The sequence below is a fragment of the Neolamprologus brichardi genome, chromosome 17 (assembly GCF_056152115.1).
Source record: "Neolamprologus brichardi isolate AB-2024 chromosome 17, ASM5615211v1, whole genome shotgun sequence".
NCBI lineage: Eukaryota > Metazoa > Chordata > Actinopteri > Cichliformes > Cichlidae > Neolamprologus > Neolamprologus brichardi.
The window spans coordinates 30,079,808-30,098,231 of record NC_142120.1 but is presented as its reverse complement, the minus strand read 5'-3'; the positions used below and the strand labels follow the sequence as shown (position 1 = coordinate 30,098,231).

The 18,424-nt window shown below is 41.1% G+C and overlaps 1 protein-coding gene across 1 annotated transcript in view; it reads right to left on the bottom strand.

The window, feature by feature from the left end:
• fndc7b (fibronectin type III domain containing 7b) overlaps positions 1-18,424 on the bottom strand; it is a 36,261-nt gene that overhangs the window by 12,402 nt on the left and 5,435 nt on the right. Inside the window, exons 10-35 of the mRNA XM_087830411.1 lie at positions 16,836-17,096; positions 16,393-16,647; positions 15,371-15,625; positions 14,987-15,247; positions 14,631-14,894; positions 14,246-14,506; positions 13,869-14,129; positions 13,477-13,734; positions 13,035-13,295; positions 12,183-12,440; positions 11,187-11,447; positions 10,743-11,009; positions 9,637-9,900; positions 9,228-9,485; positions 8,871-9,131; positions 8,310-8,570; positions 7,350-7,610; positions 6,521-6,784; positions 5,918-6,178; positions 5,222-5,482; positions 4,726-4,986; positions 3,903-4,172; positions 2,391-2,654; positions 2,042-2,302; positions 1,060-1,323; positions 102-362 (exon numbers count right to left, since the gene is read on the bottom strand). Of these exons, the coding sequence (XP_087686537.1) occupies positions 102-362; positions 1,060-1,323; positions 2,042-2,302; positions 2,391-2,654; positions 3,903-4,172; positions 4,726-4,986; positions 5,222-5,482; positions 5,918-6,178; positions 6,521-6,784; positions 7,350-7,610; positions 8,310-8,570; positions 8,871-9,131; positions 9,228-9,485; positions 9,637-9,900; positions 10,743-11,009; positions 11,187-11,447; positions 12,183-12,440; positions 13,035-13,295; positions 13,477-13,734; positions 13,869-14,129; positions 14,246-14,506; positions 14,631-14,894; positions 14,987-15,247; positions 15,371-15,625; positions 16,393-16,647; positions 16,836-17,096 (6,795 nt within the window). The remainder of the gene's footprint in view (positions 1-101; positions 363-1,059; positions 1,324-2,041; positions 2,303-2,390; positions 2,655-3,902; positions 4,173-4,725; positions 4,987-5,221; positions 5,483-5,917; positions 6,179-6,520; positions 6,785-7,349; positions 7,611-8,309; positions 8,571-8,870; positions 9,132-9,227; positions 9,486-9,636; positions 9,901-10,742; positions 11,010-11,186; positions 11,448-12,182; positions 12,441-13,034; positions 13,296-13,476; positions 13,735-13,868; positions 14,130-14,245; positions 14,507-14,630; positions 14,895-14,986; positions 15,248-15,370; positions 15,626-16,392; positions 16,648-16,835; positions 17,097-18,424) is intronic.

The window sequence follows — 18,424 nt, the reverse complement described above, 5'->3', positions numbered from 1 at the left end:
AATAAATTAGCAGTTTGTTTCACTTTTTTTAAAGGTGGAAAAACTCGGCAAGACGAAAGATGTGCTATATAGGTTCGTGAAGCCTCTGTGGTGCTGCTCACCAGTGACCAGCTGTCCTGTCATTTTAGCGATGCTGCTGCAGGTCTTTCCTATAGCTTTGACAGACACGGAGTAGCTCTGTCCACAGAGCAGCTCTGTCAGGTCACAGGAGGTCCTGTTGGTCTCACAGGTGACATTGTGACCTGAATTTGTAGTGGCCATCGCGATGTATGACAAGGCTCCATCACTCGGCCACCATGACACCACAGCTGTCTTAATCTCACAGTCCATATATGCCCTGATATTTATTGCATTACAGGGCACTGAGGGAAAGACAGATAAGACAGGAAACTTTATATGAATAGTAAAAATGTAAAAGCCAGGGACAGAGCATTTTACTAAAATGTAAAACTGAACATCATCCATCACTGTATCGCAACTGACAAATATGAAAAAGAAAAGCACATTTTAACTACACAAAACTACAACTCAATTTTCTAAAGCAGTTTTATACTGGGTAAAATCATTTGCAGACCTCACAAACTCATATTTTATTCACAATAGAACACAGAAAGACAGAATATGAAATGTTTGAAATGAGAAAATAGAGAAAAATATGAGCTCATTTTGAATTTTATGGCAGCAATACTTCTCAAATAAGTTAAGTAGCAGGAACAAAAGGGTGAAAATGTTTCCAGGAATAATGAGGAACATTGTCCAACTAATTGGGTTAAATGGCAGTCAGTCAACAACTGACTGGGTATACAAAGATAATAAATCAGGCTTAAAATGCACTTTGCATAAAAGAAGAAACAGGCTGTTGAGCAACAAGAATCCTGTATCAGACAAGAACGGGACTCTCCCAAAAGTCACGGCAATGTTTTTATTAAAATGGTACATTTTCTCAGTTTACACATGTGACGCGTTTTTCATGTTGTACCACGGATAATTGCATTTTATTGTCTATATTTGTTTTAAATCTCTATAATTAAAATGCATTAAATTCCCTCTCTGTCCTACCTGACGGTGTGTCAACAACAGGAGTGGGCGGGCTGTTGCAGTACCCATCAGAAGACACTACGGAAACATGGTAGATCTGTCCACAGCCGAGTCCTGTCACATTGCAGGAGCCCTCTGTTGTGGCCTGGCATGTTGTGCCCTGATTGGTGCTGTCGTGCAGTGTGGCGATGTAGGAATCGGCTCCTGAGCTTTTCGACCAGGAAACGATGAGAGAATTGGCCTGACAGTCGACCACAGAGGAGACGTTTGCTGGAGTGCACGGCACTGATGAGAAGAGACAATTGTTAATGTTTAGAGCAGAGTTGTAATGCCTGAAAGGTCGTGATTAACATCACAGAAAAATTTGAAAAAATGTTGCCTGGTGTGATGAGTCTGAATTTCTCCAGCAATAATCAGAAGGTAGTATCAGGATTTGGCAGAAACAACATGAAAGCATGGATCCATCCTGGTTTGTTTCAACTGTTCAGGCTGATGGTGACGTAATGGTGTGTTCTAAGCACACTTACACACTATAGCCTACTCAAATATTGCTGTTGTCCATCCCTTTATGACCACAGTGTAGTCATCTTCTGATGCTTGCTTACAACAGGATCCTGCACCATGTCACAAAGTCAAATCATCTCTTTAAATTAACTGTACTTAAAAAGCCTCCACAGACACCAGATCTCAGAAATGTTTCAGCACCTTGTTGAATCGAAGCCAGGAAGATAAAAGGAAGCCCAAACTGGTACAAGTAAGGTGTACCTAATAAAGTGACCAGTAGGTGTATGTATAATTACCTCTTCTGCATGAAAAAAAAAATTCTTTGAGAAAAATAAACTGGCATCACCTTTTTAAAAACAAGTAGAATTTGAATTTAATGTACCGTAAGTAGATGCAAAGTTCTGAAACTTCAATGACAGTTTCAAAATCACTGGGTAACTGGTGTTCCTGTCAAAATAAAACCACAGCAATAAAACGGTTCAGCAGTCGGAGTGCATACCTGTCTTGATCGTCACATTCTCACTCGGTTTGCTCATACACGTCATGTCCTCTGCAGACACAGTGGCTGTGTAGTACTGTCCACAGTGCAGATTGGTCAGTTCACACTCATTGTCAGGAACCCTGCACTCGTCCACATGCCCGTCAGTACCCACTGCCTTTACGCTGAAAAGCTGTCCTCCCTTTATAGAGCTCCATGACATGTAAGCCACATTGTTGCTGCAGCTCAGGCTGGCTTTGAGATTCTCAGGAACGCATGGCACTGAGTGGGAGAGAAATATATGTCTGCTTTCTTTTTTTCCCCAGTTATGTTAATGAATATTTTATGTAATTTACTGTGTACACTGTACCTGTCCTAAACATGAGCTGTTCGCTCTCTGAGCTGTTGCAGGTTCGTCCCTCAGCCGTGACGTGCACGATGTAAATTTCGCCGCATGGCAGATGTGTGACATCACATCTAGTGTTTGATGTAGTGCAACACGTGATACTGTCTCCGTACACGTCTTCCAGCGTGGCCGTGTACGTTAAAGCACCTGAGACAGTCGACCAGGTAATTGTGACTGTTCCGTTGTTGCAGTTCACTAATTCCTTTACGCCATTAGGAGGACAGGGAGCTGTAGAAAGAGGAATACACTGAGGTACAGACTTGAACTTCTGTTTCTGTCCTTTCTTGAATATTATTGAGATTACACAACACAACAAGACATTTCACATGAAAAACCCTGCGTGGGCTACATTTTATGGATGCAACGATACCAAATTTTTCAAACCGATACGATACTGATACTTGGATCTGAGTACTTGCCGATACAGAGTACAAAAACCGATACTTCTACCACACACACACACACACACACACAAATGCGATGAATTGGAAGACAGGTTTTATTTTATTCTCTGCCGATAATAAATAATATCTTAATAAAAATGACCACAAAGAAATTTCAAGTGAAAAATAAGCACTTCTGTTAAATTATTGCAGAGTCTCCACATTGTAATTTAACAGAATATCACTGAACTATTGGCACTGTCTCTAGGGGATGTCCCCCTAGTGGCCAATCTAAAAAACTACAACAAAAATGACAAGCCACCCTCTGATTTATGAAATAAGCTAGTATCGGTTAACTTTTACGAGTATGAGTACACGCACATTTTACAGTATCAGCCCCGATACCCGATACCAGTATCGGTATCGGTGCAGCCCTACTACATTTCCAAGAAAATTAACTCATAACTTGGACACATTCACACTCAGAGTCAAGTTAGACATATTTAACCCATAAAACAGTGACTTCTTATGCAAAGAGTATTTTAACTGTAAATATTTCATGCCTGTGAAGCTGTATCCACATTATCAATTTTCACCTCACAGATGTGGGGAAGATGGACATGCAGAGGGTGGGTGTGATAGGATGAGATGGAAGCAGCCAAACGAAAAAGAGGAAGAAGCAGCAGTTTATAACAAAACCCGAACATCAGTTATGTAGTAGCTCATGTACCGCTTACTCCTTGTAAAATGACAAATGTGGCGCTGACCTCGAGCACAATTTGTCCCCCCCATTAGGTGATCACTGAGTGCATTTCACACATCCTTTAAATTGCGGACAGAGCAATGGATGGACAGCTGTATGAGCCAAAAACCAAAGATTCAGAGGAGCAGAACCATTTTCATGCCTCATATTACTGGCCTTTTAAATGGTTTCTTAACATATATTATGATATAATTGATATTATCAGTTTAAGTCTATTTAAATCCACAGTGCATCAGAGCACTGGTGATATTCTAGTTAAAGTGACTTCCCTTTTATCCTGGTTTTACAGTTTCGGTGTTTGCTTTTACGTTCGTTATAATTTTCCTTTACCTGTCTCGGTTTTGACAGAGTTGCTGGGTGCACTGGTGCACTGCTGGTCCTTGGCCTTCAGGGTAATGGTGAAATTCTGGCTGCATGTAAGCGGTGGCAGAGTACACATCCCATCTGACGTGGAGTTACAATCAAATGTCTGAACATCACCCGTGGTGTCTGTTGCCACCACAACATATTCTTTGGCCCCAGCAGACTCATTATACATCACCCACGCTGAGTTTGTCAAGCAGTCAATCTCCACGTCTGACAGCTGGGGTACGCAAGGAACTGGAGGCAACCAGGGACAGGAAATTAGGTGCTTACAGTATTCATGTTCATAGATTACACAGACCACCGGAGTTACAATTATATTCTGTAGATATTATCAACAGATGCTCAAATCTGCAGCCCAGAAATGATCTCAGCTGCTGAAATATGTCGTAATATTTTATTATCTGTGCATTTTTGTAACACGTCTGTTAAACTAATGACTTGGCTACCAAGTATCTGGTGTGTTTCTGTCGTCACTATCACTATACATGAGTTAGAACTGTGATCTAAAATTATGACAGATTTTTTGGTTAACCTTAAATGCACAAAGCCATCTTTTGCGCTTTGTTTGGATTTTCTACAAGAGAAGAATTAAAGCCAACTTGCAAGATAATAAAACTGGCATCCCAAAAGAGGCATTAACAAGCATCAAATGGCCTCTAAAGACCACAGGCTTACCAGAAATAAGCAACGAATAGGGTTTATAACAACAGCCTGTACAAGTGAGAGGATGATATGGGATGGAAGTGAGGAATATACGATCAAAAACAGAAGAACAGCTGATACTTGCCTGTTTTGACCATTTTAGTTTGGCTGTCTTTGCCCACACATTCACTCCTGGATGGTGTGATTGTGACATTGTACTGCATCCCGCACGCCAGTGTGCTGAGATTACAGCCGTTGTTTGTGCTACTGCAGTTGTGTCTGGCACCTTTGGCATCTGCAGCAGACACTGTATACATCACCCCTGCCACACTATTGTTCCAGGTGACAGATACGACGCCATTGCCACAGTTCACATTAGAAAGGAAGGATGAGGGAGGGCAGGGAGCTGAGTGGAACGGCAGAAAAAGAGGAGAAGTTGAGGTAAAGACTGAAGGTAAATAACAAGAAGGTAAAAATTTATTATGTGATATGAACCAAACAAATCACTTTAATCAAAGACAAGAAAACAGCTATTAAAAGACAAATAGATATAGATAAGAGGTGCTGATATCAGATCTGAATAGCTGAACACTGAATACTAGAGCAGGTGCACTAGAACTGCCAACAGGAGCTGCACCGACCTGTAGAGACCTGCTCTGTGGGGCTATGGGAACTGTTGCAAGCTTCATCTTGGGCCACCACTGTAACATCGTAGGTCTGCCCACACTGCATGTTCTGTACAACGCAGTAATGCGTAGGAGTTGTGCAAACGCTCATTTGACCTTCGCTGTTCACCACAGAGGCGCGGAAGTTCAAAAAGTAACCTGTCGACTGCCAGGTAATGTTCAGGACACCAGACAGGCAGTCCAGACGGTTCTGTATGTTCTGTGGCACACACGGAGCTGGAAACAAAGCAAACACAATACTTTCTGTATGGTAACAGAAATCATTAACAGAGACACAGAACTGCTAATTTCTTATGTTTATTAAGAATATATTTTGTCTAATTTAAGGGTATGGTTGCTACAACAAATAACAACAAACACAAAAAACACCTTAGACATATGGATTTAGCTCATGAATTCAATTGAATGTTTCTAAGTTTTAACCAATGTCCCAATTACGTCATGTCTTTATAGCCACATTTAAATGATTCATATGTCATAAATGGAGTAAGATCAAGTGTGTGGCAGCTGTCTGTTTCTGTTTTGGCTAGTGCTCAGTGGCAGCAAAGAATTATTAAAGCATACAAAGTAAATGTGAAATCCCTTTTTCTGAAACTGATGAATAAATCAGTGAATATAATGCAAAGCTTTGAATAACAATAGACAAATTACCAGTGCGAATCTTCTTCATGTCACTCTTGGCTCCAGTACACTTGTCATCAATACCAACAACGTAGACATTGTACTGTTGCCCACAGAGCAGACCAGCTATTTGGCAGCTGGTGCTGCTGGTGTTACACGACCACCGGTGGCCCTGTTCATTTTCAGCCACTGCCATGTAGGAGACTGAGCCTTGAGAGGCCTGCCAGGACACTGAGATGTTGTTTGATTTGCATGAAGAGTTCACCATCAGCTGAGTGGGAGGGCAGGGAGCTGGAGGAAAAACAAGCAGTGAGTGAGATTATTTTTCACAGTTCATTGATAGAGGTTTCTGTTTAGAGCTAGATCCTGAGATTTAAAAAGGATGTCAGAATGAATCAGGAATAATTTGTATTTGCATTTCATACAGTTACATGTTATAACTAATATTAACACTAGTTAGTGAGATGCTTGGGCAGAAATGGTTTCCATAGTATGTTAAAACAGATAAAGAGAACAATTAGCTGATAAGCAGCAAAACATTTTGGATAGTGTATGCAAATGTGCACAGAACATTTTATCCATTATCTTTCAGTTAGGTGTCAGCTTGTTTTGTAGGGATGTAATTGACCCCACCTGTGTTCACTCGATGCCAGTCCTGAGCAGGACTGCTGCAGTCTAGTCCCTGTCCACTGACGCTCACTTTGTAGCTTTCCCCACACTGCAGAGAACTGATATTACAGGAGGAGCCATTTGTAGAGCAGGTCTGCTTGTCTATGGAGCCGAAGGCTTCAGCTGTGGCATTGTAGTAGAGGATGCCAATTCCTGTAGTCCAAGATACCACAGCTGTGTTGGTGTTGCAGTCCAGGGATGTTCTCAGACCACTGTGGGGACAAGGACCTAACAGACAGGGAAGAAAAAAAAGAACAGCAGGTGTAGTTTTTTAAAATGTTTTGTTTTTTTGTTTTTTTTTACATTTTGAGTGTCAGGAATTCATTTTCACAGGAACAGGAGTTATTTCTATAGAAATGTTCTTTAACTTTAAAAGCTCTGGCATAGTAAATGGTTTTCCTATTAGGATAACTGCAGGTTAGCAGTTAACTAGGGACACAGACGTAACTTTGAAAAGTTAATACTTTTAACACGTAGCAGATGTTATTAACACGATTTATGTATTTAATCTTCAAAAAAGACGTTCAGCTGATCTTTTGGGGGGGGTTATTTAATTGCTGTTACCCTTTTTTTTTATAACATTAACATTTAGCTTAGCCGCTAATAATAAAAAAGCTAATGCTATGTTCATTAGAGTAAATTAAAAGTAACCGCAACACAAAGAAACACTAAAAGTAGGTGTGAAAAATTGATGCACTGTTGTTTCATGTTGCATTAGCAACATTACAGCTGTGCACAATTTACTTTTAGTGAGCAGCTTGTTGTGTGGATATGACAGGTTCTATTTTATTACCTGTGGTGGCCTTGACAGTCTCGCTGGCTATGCTGACACAGGTGTTATGGCGAGCCACCACTGTGATGTTGTAGTCTTGTCCACAGGCCAGGTTAAGGAAGTCACAGTTGGTGTCAGTGTTGTTACACTGAGCATTGTAGCCCAGACTGCCCCGAGCATAGACAGTGTAAGATGTGGCACCCAGCGCAGCATCCCATGTGACCGCAGTGATGCCGGTGTTGCAGTCCACCCTTGCTGTGACGTGTGTGGGAATGCATGGAGCTGATGGAGCACAGAAACAGGTAAGTGTATGGATCAGTGTGATATAGTTTATTCCTGCAGTGCTCAGGCTTGTAATATTCTACACTAATGGCATGCACTTGTTCAGGTTCAGTGATGGATGACTATGATGTCAGAAGTCAAATCAGCTTCGCCTAAATCTAATACCATTTCAAAATGCTGCTTCAGCTTCATTGCATAAGTTAAAAAAAAATAATACAGTTAAAATATTCTTCAGTTTTTAGTAGTTTTATAGAAACCTTTTTACATTTTTAAAAATATTTTTACATTACATTATAGGGTTTGGGGGTATTTATTCTTTCATGTAGCCTTGATAATTATGTCAATACTGGGGAGTGTTTGGCTATGATTGGCTATATTTTCTGCCTTTATTTTAACAATCATTCACAACAGCTTGTGTGCAGATCACAAATAATGGCTCTTCTAAGCAAATTAATTTAGAAAAATGAAAGTTATTTTTTTATTTTTGATCATAATTCATTACAGAAGTCTGTATTATTATTATTCTGCTGTGCTGTAACTTAATAGAGGTTTCAATTGTGCCATGACACAGGCCATTATGTCTTGTGCTTCTAAATGTGACTGAGTCTAAACAACCTGTTGCATTTGTTATAAACAAGCTTGATGAATTGTCACAGTGATACAGTGCATCAATCTGTTCATTATTATTTGCTAAATTACCCGTGTTGAGCCTTTGGGCAAAAGCCGGTTCACTGCTGCAGTTGCTTGTGAGACCGACCACACTGATGCCATATATCTCCCCGCACTTAAGTTGACTGAAGGTGCAGTTGGAGCTGGTGGAGTTGCAGGTGGTGACTGTTCCTCTGCTGTCCCTCGCTGACACCACCTGCATTTGGTCTGGGCCTGAGTTTGCCCAGCTGACAGTCGCCATGTTTGTTATGCACTGCAAATTCACCATCACGCTGTTTGGCTTACAGGGGGCTGCAGACAAAGCAAGGAAGATTAACTAGCAGATGTGGGTGGTTTTAAAAGTTATTAAAAGGGGTGAAAGTAGGTTAGATAAAGGTTATAATGAAAAATTTGAAGGGATAGAAGTATACAGTATGAATGTTGCTGCACAAAACCTAAAAATAAATATTAAATGACTCAGGACGTTCAGGAATCTTGCTCCTTCTCAAAATGTGTGAATTGTAATATGTTTTATAACGTTGTTATGGATTTTGTTTAGTGACTTCAAAACATTTGCCCCAATTTTAATGTTGGTCAAAGAATATTTGCTACCTGACTGTATCTCATAGTTGGAGCCTTCAATTAAGCCGCAGTCGATTGACGAGGTAGTGACGACAATGCTGTAAATGAGGCCACAAGTTAGGTCCTGGATGACGCAGTTGGTGCTACTAGAGTTGCAAGTTCTCCGTGTCTTGTCTCTGCCGATGGCGATTGCAGTGTAATCAATGTCCCCAAGGCTTCCCCTCCACTCCACTGCAAAGGTGTTAGCATTGCAGTCCAGCTCTGCTTGTACCCTGTCAGGCAGACAAGGGGCTTTTGGAAGAGAAGAGAAGGGAAGATTATCAGTTGACTGTTTAATAGGTTTGAGATTTAAAAGAAAATTAAACCCTAAAAGCAGATGTCATGTACCTGAGACAAAAGTTAGATTATCTGATTTACTGCTGTTGCATGTTGCACTGGAAGCAACCACAAAAGCTGAGTACTGCTTTGCACAATCCACGTGCAATGAGCAGGTTGTTTTGTTGGTACGACAGGAAACTAAGTGGCCATGGGTACCAGTTAATGTGGCTGTGTAAGAGATGGCATGTGTACTCGGTGCCCACTTCAGAATCGCTAAGTTGGTGGCACATTGAGTTTTGACAGTCAGGTTGGTTGGAGGACATGGAACTGGAAGTAAGGAGATTAACAACAAGTCATTATGTGAGAAATGAACAAAATCATCTGCATTAAAAAAAAAAAAGACCAAACTGGGGTTAATTATTTGCAAAGGATGTCAAACCAGTACTTTGTTGGTGAACAGAAATATCCAGATATTAACCTGTCTCGGTTTCTATCTGCTTGCTCAAGAGACTGGTGCAGTCAGGGTCCTGGGCAGCCACTGAGAGCATATATGTTTGTCCACACTGCAGCCCATTCATCACATAGAAAGTCTGAGTTGTGGAGTAGTTATAAGCGATCCCACTGTTTCCTTGGGAGTAGATGAAGTAGGTCACTCCGCTTTCTGGACTTGGGTCCCAGCTTACTGTGATGTCATTGTTTCTGCAATTTGTCACTCCAGTCACACCAGTGGGTGGGCAGATGACTAAGAAGGGGGAGAGACAGGTAGAGAGACAATTTGATAATTAGTGTCCCAGTGATTTTTTAACACTATTTTAGAAATAGAATATGAGCAACAACAGATCCTGTCTTTGGATTTGATTTTACCTGAAAAACCTCCCTAATTTGTCTCCCACTGGAAACTTTACGTCCAGATGAACAGAATCAACTTATTGGTATGGCATTAATTAGTGTTAAGATCACTGTGCGTTCAACTGTCTTGCTTATCTTATGTGTTAACAAGCAATTTTTTTATGTCCGTGAGTGTGAATGGTTGTCTGCCTCTCTGTGTTAGCCCTGGTGACTTGTCCAGGGTGTACCCCGCCTCTTGCCCTATGGGGGCAAGAGCATATCCCAGCCTATCATAGGGTTTTGCCCCTTGACAAGGATAAGCGAAAGAGAATGGATGGATGGGTAAGACAAAATCTGCCTAAGTTCTATTTTATTTCCTGAAAGCTGGTTATATTTGCAGTAATCTTCTGACAGGACAACTGTCTATATGATTGTTTATCATTTTTTCTGGTTCTTTCTTGCAAGTTCTTTAGTTCCTAGTTCTGTTGCATTGTTTAGGTTTTGTACCCTTTGAATTTAGTAACCTTACCCGCGGATCTTTTAAAAATAAGTTCACTTTCTACTCTGTGTTATGGTCTGCATATGGGTGAACTGAAACGTGGCAGATGTGAGCCATTATAACATATTAATAAAATGTTGATGCACAAAAGTACCAGGCAAACAGATTTGTACATTGTATCTGACGTTTAGTTCTATGGTAGCTGTATTTTTTGAACACTACAAAAGTTGGATGGATGGATGGTTCAATTCTCTGACCTGTTTCTAAGGTGAATGGTACGCTGGGTTGGCTCGTGCAGCCTCTCTCTATGGTGACAACAGTGACAACGACTGTTTCTCCGCAGGGGAGGTCTGTAAGGGAGCAGCTTGTTCCATTGGATGAGCAGTTGTGGATGTGTTTGTCCGTGAGAGAAGGTGCGGTTGTGGCCAAGTAGAGATCTGCTCGAAGGGCAGGGTCCCAGGTCACATGGCTCACATTTCCATCGCACTGCAGAGACATGTGGACGTTGGTGGGAGGGCAGGAACCTGCGAAAAAGATGGTGAGATAAAGTTGGACAGGTTATAAATCTAAATATAATTAAAAATATTAAAAGCAAAATCTTTGTTTTGAATCAATAAAAGTTAGTGGTTATTTTAAAGAATGCATAAAGTTGATTAAAGCCAAGTTTATCCAGTTTATTTTTTTATTTGCCATTATCTCACCTGCATTGTAGGTGTATGGGAAACTCTCTCTGCCTTCGCAGCGCATAGAGAAGGGAGTGACGGTGATAATGTAGGTTTGAGAGCAGTGCATGTTGGGTAGCAGGCAACTTGTGCTGTTTGTGGCACACCTTTTGAGGTCGCCGTCTCTGCCAACTGCCTTCACACTGTAGGACACTGCACTAAGACTGTGTTGCCAGCTCACTGCCGCAGTGTTGTTGTCACACAGCAGGGAAGCACTGATGTTCACTGGAGCACAAGGTGCTGACAGGAAAACAAAAGGAAAAACCACTGAGTCTTTAAAGCAGAGTACAAACACCACCTAATTAACCCTCATTTTCATTTTTTAGGAAGTTACACCTGGTATGTCTTAAGCCAGCAGTCCCCAACCTTTTTTGCGCCACGGACCGGTTTATGTCGACAATATTTTCATGGACCAGCCTTTAAGGTGTCGCGGATAAATACAATAAAATAAAACCAGTACTGGTAACAAAAAGAAGAAGAGTTATTCATAACGCACAGGAAAAGACCCAGAGAAAACAAGTTAACGATAATAACGATAAAAAAAATAAGGATAGAAACCGATAAAAACCCTGAAAACCATAAATTTCACACCCGCCTCAACTCTCGAGGCCCGGTACCAAACGACTCACGGACCAGTAGCAGACTGTGGCCCTGGGGTTGGGGACTGCTATCTTAAGTCATGTATTTGCTAAAAGTTACATTTATATATTTTTTAAATAAATGTGTTAAATAATTTTTAATCCAATGCATTACTCGGCATTTCAACTAAGTATTTTAAAAGAAATGCAGAATTTACCGTATTATATACAGTTTACTACACTTGGATACTTACGATAGTAGAAAAGAGAACATGGGGAAATTGGAAAATGTATTCATGGTAATCAGAAATAGTATTTTTGAATTTCCCACAGACTTTCCCAGCTGTATATACAGGTGCCCCGCCCATCACCTGCATCTACATCCTCTCCGTCTTACCTGTCTGTATAGTCGTTACGCCGGGCACGCTGCTGTTGCAGGAGTCAGCCAGAGCTACTACTTTTACACTGTATGTGCGACTACAAAGCAGCGTGGGCAGGGAGCAGTCAGTCTGGCTGGTGCTGCAGGAGGCTGTGAAATTTCCAGACTCAGCATGCACATAGAATCTCTTCCTGCCCAAAGTCTCATCCCAACTCACAAAAGCAATGCCAGTGTCACAGGAGTATTGGTACTCCACGTTTGCAGGGGTACAGGGTGCTGTGTGAGAGAAGACAGGTTCAGTTCCTGAATACCTTCAACCTTTTTTTTTAACCCATCCCTAAACTTTATGATAGGGTTGTTAAACATTAGGTCTGGGGGCCAGAATTGGCCCAGCAAAGACTCTGGACAGCTGGTTGGACTTGGACTTTTAACTGTATTTTCAGATGTTTTACACTTTCCCTGCTAATAAAGACCTCTGTCAAGGTCTTTTAAACTACATCAAAGTAATTAAGTAATATAGAAAGCACTATTATCTGTTTTTTTTTCCAAGATTTACTAGAAAAATTTCTGTGTGTGTGTGTGTGTCTGTGTGTTTTTTTACAATGGGTCTACGGTGAAAAAGGACATGTTCTGTGAATTAACAAAAAAGACGATATGGGCAATGGGCTACAAGATTTTTTTTTTAACAAAACTTCATTTTTTTCTTTATATACAAGTTGTGCTGACAGATTTCTTTCTTTTGCTATAAAAACTGTACTGTTTTAAAGTATAAAAACCACCACTATTGAATTTTTTTCAAAAGAAAATCAGAGAAAGACATCAAAAAGAAACAGCAATTGGTAAGTCAAATTTTTTTCTTATATTCTTTACCTGTAACAATCTGAAAAGCAGAGCTGGGTTTGCTCAGACACTGAGGTCCTTTTGCGACAGCCTTTACAGTGTAAGTGTTTCCACACAGAAGATCCAGGACACAGCTGTTGTTGGAAGATGAGCTGCACGACTGCAAGTATCCCATACTGGAGGTTGCATTGACCATGACAGTCACGGCATCCTCATCCTTAACCCAGGTGACCAAAGCTTGGTTGGAGCTACAGTTCAGTGAGTGGTCTTGGATTACTGGAGCACAGGGAGCTGCACACAAAACACATTACAGATGTGCTGATTAAAGGAATCTTTCTGGTTAAGTAATCTGTAATTGTAGGCAGTTTTAGGAAGTTTAAGATTTCATTCTTTTTTTGCATGAGGATAATTACTCAGCTACTCAGTTTATCCTGAAGTCATTCTTTGCGCCAACGAGCAAAACTGAAAGTACCTGTTGTAATGTTGGTTTTAGCAAATATGGAGCTGTTGCACTTTGTGTCCCCTGCCAGAACAGTCACAGTGTAGTCATTCCCACACTGCATGTTTCTTAGCTCACAGGAAGTACCAGTGGAATTACAGGAGCTGACATGTCCACTGGCCTCAGCCAGGATTGTGTAATAATTTGCGCCGGCGCTGGCCCCCCAAGTAACCGTCACCACATCAGAGAGGCAGTTCAGAGAAGCAGACACGTTTGTAGGGTCACAGGGTGCTGGAAGTCAAAGTGGAGAAAATGAACGCTGAGATAATCTTCTTTTGCCCAACTTGAAGAATCACTTGTTAGCAAATCTAATTTGTAAGCTGTGCTTTCACACCCTACAAAAAATATTTCAGTCCATATTTTACCAGTTGTTGCTGTGTCCATGGCGCCGTTTGAGCTGTTACACCTGTTGTTGGAGGCCATCACACTGAACATGTATGTCTGAGCACACTGCAGACCAGAGAAGAGGCATCTTTGGTTAGCTGTTTGACAGGATGTAGAGAAACCTCCTGCTCCTTTCAGTGTGGAGATGTAGTACATTGCCCCAGGAGCTGCATCCCAGGATCCCCACACTCTGTTAGTGGAGCATTCCACCAGGGTTTGGATGTTCAAAGGAACACAGGGAACTGTGAGAGAAATGATGGTGACAAAGAAGACAAGGAAGACGGGAAAAAACACATTTTAATGTCGAGTGAGATCATGGCTCGTAGAGTCATAAACTTTAACAAGTCAACTAAAATACCTGAATTTACAATCTCCGGGACACTGCTGGGTCCTTCACATGTGCTGCTGATGGGCTTGACTCTCACACTGTACTGCTGTCCACACTGTAACTCAGGCATCGTACATCTAGAACTCTGCGTGACGCAGCGAAGTGTAGTGCCATTTGTCGTCACCGCTGTGGTGCTGTAGTTCACTGGCATGGATCCCGGTGTCCAGCTGATGGTCAGTATGTTGGTGGTACAGTTAAGAGTGGTCAGCATATTCTGCACAGTACATGGGGCTGAGATGACAGAAAAACAGTTAGACTTACTCGTCTGCAATATCTCAACTGCTGTTTGGGATTCGATAAGTACGAGAGGGTTATTAGGACGTAGAATAAAAGCAGAGGTGCTACTGCTTCTTACCAGTTGTATGGATGACTGGCTTGCTGTCTGGACTCTGACAGTAATAATCTGAGGCTGACACAGTGAAGTTATACATCTTTCCACACTGCAGACCCTCCAAATTACAACTGAGTTCTGTCGTTGTGGAACAGGTCACATTGTGACCGTCTGCGCTTATGGCTTTGCCAGTATAAGACACTGCGTTGGGACTGCTCTGCCAGGCTAACTTGGCAGAGTTACTGCTACAGTTCACTGAGACGGTCAGCTGAGAGGGTGAGCAGGGCTCTGCAGAGGAACGACACAGAACACATGCATGGTGTAAGTTTGACAGTGATTGCACATAAGCAGTGTTAACTTATATTTTTGTCAGCGTGTACCTATCTGTAGTTGCAATGTGCGGCTCTTCATGCTGGTGCACGTGTTATCCACAGCAACCACACTGATATTATACACATGTCCACACATTACATCGACCAGCCTGCACGATGTCTCATTGGATGTACACTTTAAGTAACTGCCATCTGCATCCAGAGCAGTAGCAGTGTAGTTTATGGCACCCCGACTTGCTTGCCACATGACGTCCACAAAATTCTGGCTGCAGCTTCTCCTTGTTTCGACGTTAGTGGGTACACATGGAACTGGGAGTGAAATTTTCTGATTAGCTCAGCTGTTATTTAATGAAGAAACTATCTTAGTAGGTAGCAAAGTAGAACCACTGAATCAATGAATTAAAAAAACTTTATAGAGTTAACTTCTCTTACCTTCCCTGAAATATAACTCTGAAGGACGACTGACGCAGCTGCCATTGAAGGACATCAAATTCACTGTGTACTCCTGGCCACACTCCAGTGTGTGGACTGCCAGGTTTGTCTGTGTGGTCTCATACGTCAACGGCATGGTGCCGTTTGAGATTATGAAGATATAACGTTCTGCATTTTGGGATGGGTTCCAGTTTATTGTCACATTGCCTGATGCACAGTCCACTCTGGCACTTGCGTTGGCTGGCCCACAAGGAACTGAACAAAAGAGAAGAAGGGTGGGTGAAGGCAGGCAGCTAAGAAATGAATTGGTGAATCAATAACTTTCATTTAATTTTATATTCAAAACTAATCCTTCTGTCAAACTTAATATCGAAAGTATGTTTAGGGAAATGGAAAGGCAAAGATCCACTATATTAGAGCCTCACTGTCTGTCTTAGTAGAAAAGAGATCATTTGTATCTGGGTGTGAAAACTAAGCCAACGCTAAAGCTCCTGTAACCTACATTCTTTCTAGTGGCCAGCAGGGGGTGACTCTTCAAGATCTATGACCTCTGTAAATACTTTCAGAGTATTGCTAGTATAGGGCTCAGTGTTGTAGCAATAGTGAATATAACATGTTGATCACTTTAATTAATGTCATTCATTAGAGTTAAGAAGCTAAATTTGGCAGGTCTACCATGCGATTGACAGTCTAATGTACAAGTGTGTAGTGTCCCTCAGGTTCTCAGTCAGTTCTCTGTCTAGTGTCAAAATCAGTTGACTCCAAACTGCTAAGCTCTAGACTTCATAAATGGATGTAGCCCCTGGTTAGTGATTACTGGTCAGGTGCTGGTGGAGCAAAATGACTCTTGTGGTCTCAGGATAGTCGGAGGGAACACACCTTTTTGTTACAGTAAATCAAAACTGCTTTTTCTGTGTACAAAAAGCATTTTAGGCCTTTTCAGACTATCAGCATCAGCACTACACTAGATCTGACAAATTGATATGAGGTCAGTTTTTAATGTATTTTGAAAATTTTCCTACCAGACTCCATGTAGATGTGCGTAGAGGGCATGCTGGAGCAGTTGCCGTCATGCTGGCTGACAGTCACAGTGTAGCGCTCGCCACATTTCAGGTTAGGTATTTTGCAGTTGGTTGCAGTGGAACTGCAGCTTAAAAGTCGCTGACTTGAATCTATAATGGTAGCAGTGTAGGAATTCACGCTTCCATGCCACGAAATCAGAGCCTCATTGGCTGCACAGTCCAGGGTGGCAGTGAGGTTATTTGGTGGGCAGGGAGCTGAAATGACACAAGTGGGCCATTATCAATCAGAAAGAAACAAAACAGTATTTAACTTTTAATAAAATAAAAGAAATGTGCAAATATGACTGTGACATTTTAGTCATTAATGGTTACTCAGAAAAAAGATGCACATCTTGGCAACTTTTACATAAAGTAACTAAATGAGCATCTTCACTAGAGGTTACCTGTCTCTATGGTAAACATGTCACTCTCAGAGCTGTTGCACAGAAAGTTGGAGGCAATAGCATAGACTTTGTAGCTGGTGCTGCACTTCAAGCCACTGATCGTACACAACATATCCACGGAGTTGCAGCTATGAATGACCCCATTGCTGTCCTTTGCCATTGCAACATAGAAAGGTGCTGCGTTGCTCATCTCCCACTTCACAGAGATGGAGTCTTTTGCACAATTTCTCTCTGCTGAGATGTTCTGGGGAGTGCATGGCACTGAGGTAGAAAGCAACAAAGTTAATAATAATACCAACCTGGAACACTTTCACAGTACTAGAATTAAGTAAACAATCTATTTTTAGTTTTTAGTTTGTTTGTTTGTTTATATTGCAAATACATCTACAGATTTCTTTTAATTACTCTTCAACTTTATAAAAGGCAAAATCTAGTCAAAATTTCCTACAGTTTCAGGTCATGTCTTTTACAGTTTTTTTTTAACAAACCAACAGTCCAAAAAATTTAAGATAATCAATTAAATTATACAGCAAGACATTAAAAACATTGTTCTTTGGAAATAGAATTAGTACTTGCTTGTTTATTGGCTATATTCTATATATATCCAGTGGTAAAATGTAACAAAGACATGTAATATAATATATTCATAATGTTTTCACTTGCAGTTAATCATTTGTCAAGCTTAGAATGAATCTTGCATAGCTGTGTAGGAATGGGTCATCCACCATAGACTGCATCATGTTGTGCTGCCATGTTTTACTATAACCAAACACTGAGCCTAGATTGAACCACCTGTGTAAACGTTACTACCACCATAGGTTCTCTTACATGCTTGGTAAGGTTCAGGTATTCAGTTAGCTGCAATCTGCAACCTCAACGCAAGATACCACTAAATACTACACACTGATTCTTTAGTAAGCAAATTGTGAGCCATCCTTTTTATTATTATTATCATACTTTAATATGTAAACAGCTGAATTTGCAGTAATGCAACTTAGAGTAATGTAGATACAATACAGATTATCCTGTTGCATATAAAATATTGGCTCAATTAATCCAATGCTATTAAAAATAAACATTTAATTAATTGAAATATGCAAATATGTAAATATAACACTGAGAATGGTTTGGTTGGCATACTAAATATGTTTTACTGATAAAATCTTAGTTATAAGATTTGTATAAAGTAATTAACCCATAAGAACCTGTGTCACTGCCCCTTTACACACTGAGGAAAGTCATGCTAAAGTTTTAACATCGGCTCTATTATAGTTTTCCTGGCAGTAAAAATGGGTCTGTGCCCTTTTGGGTTAATGGAGTGAATGCAAATGCAGATGTCTGAGGCGCTAACACAGGGGTGGGCAATCTCAGTCCACGAGGGCTGGTGTCCCTGCAGGTTTTAGATGTGTCCTCGAACCAACACAGCTGATTTAAATGGCTAAATTAGCTCCTCAACATGTCCTGAAGTTCTCCAGAGGCCTGGTAACGAACTAATCATGTGATTTAGGTGTGTTGACCCAAGGTGAGATCTAAAACCTGCAGGGACACCGGCCCTCGTGGACTGAGATTGCCCACCCCTGCTCTAACAT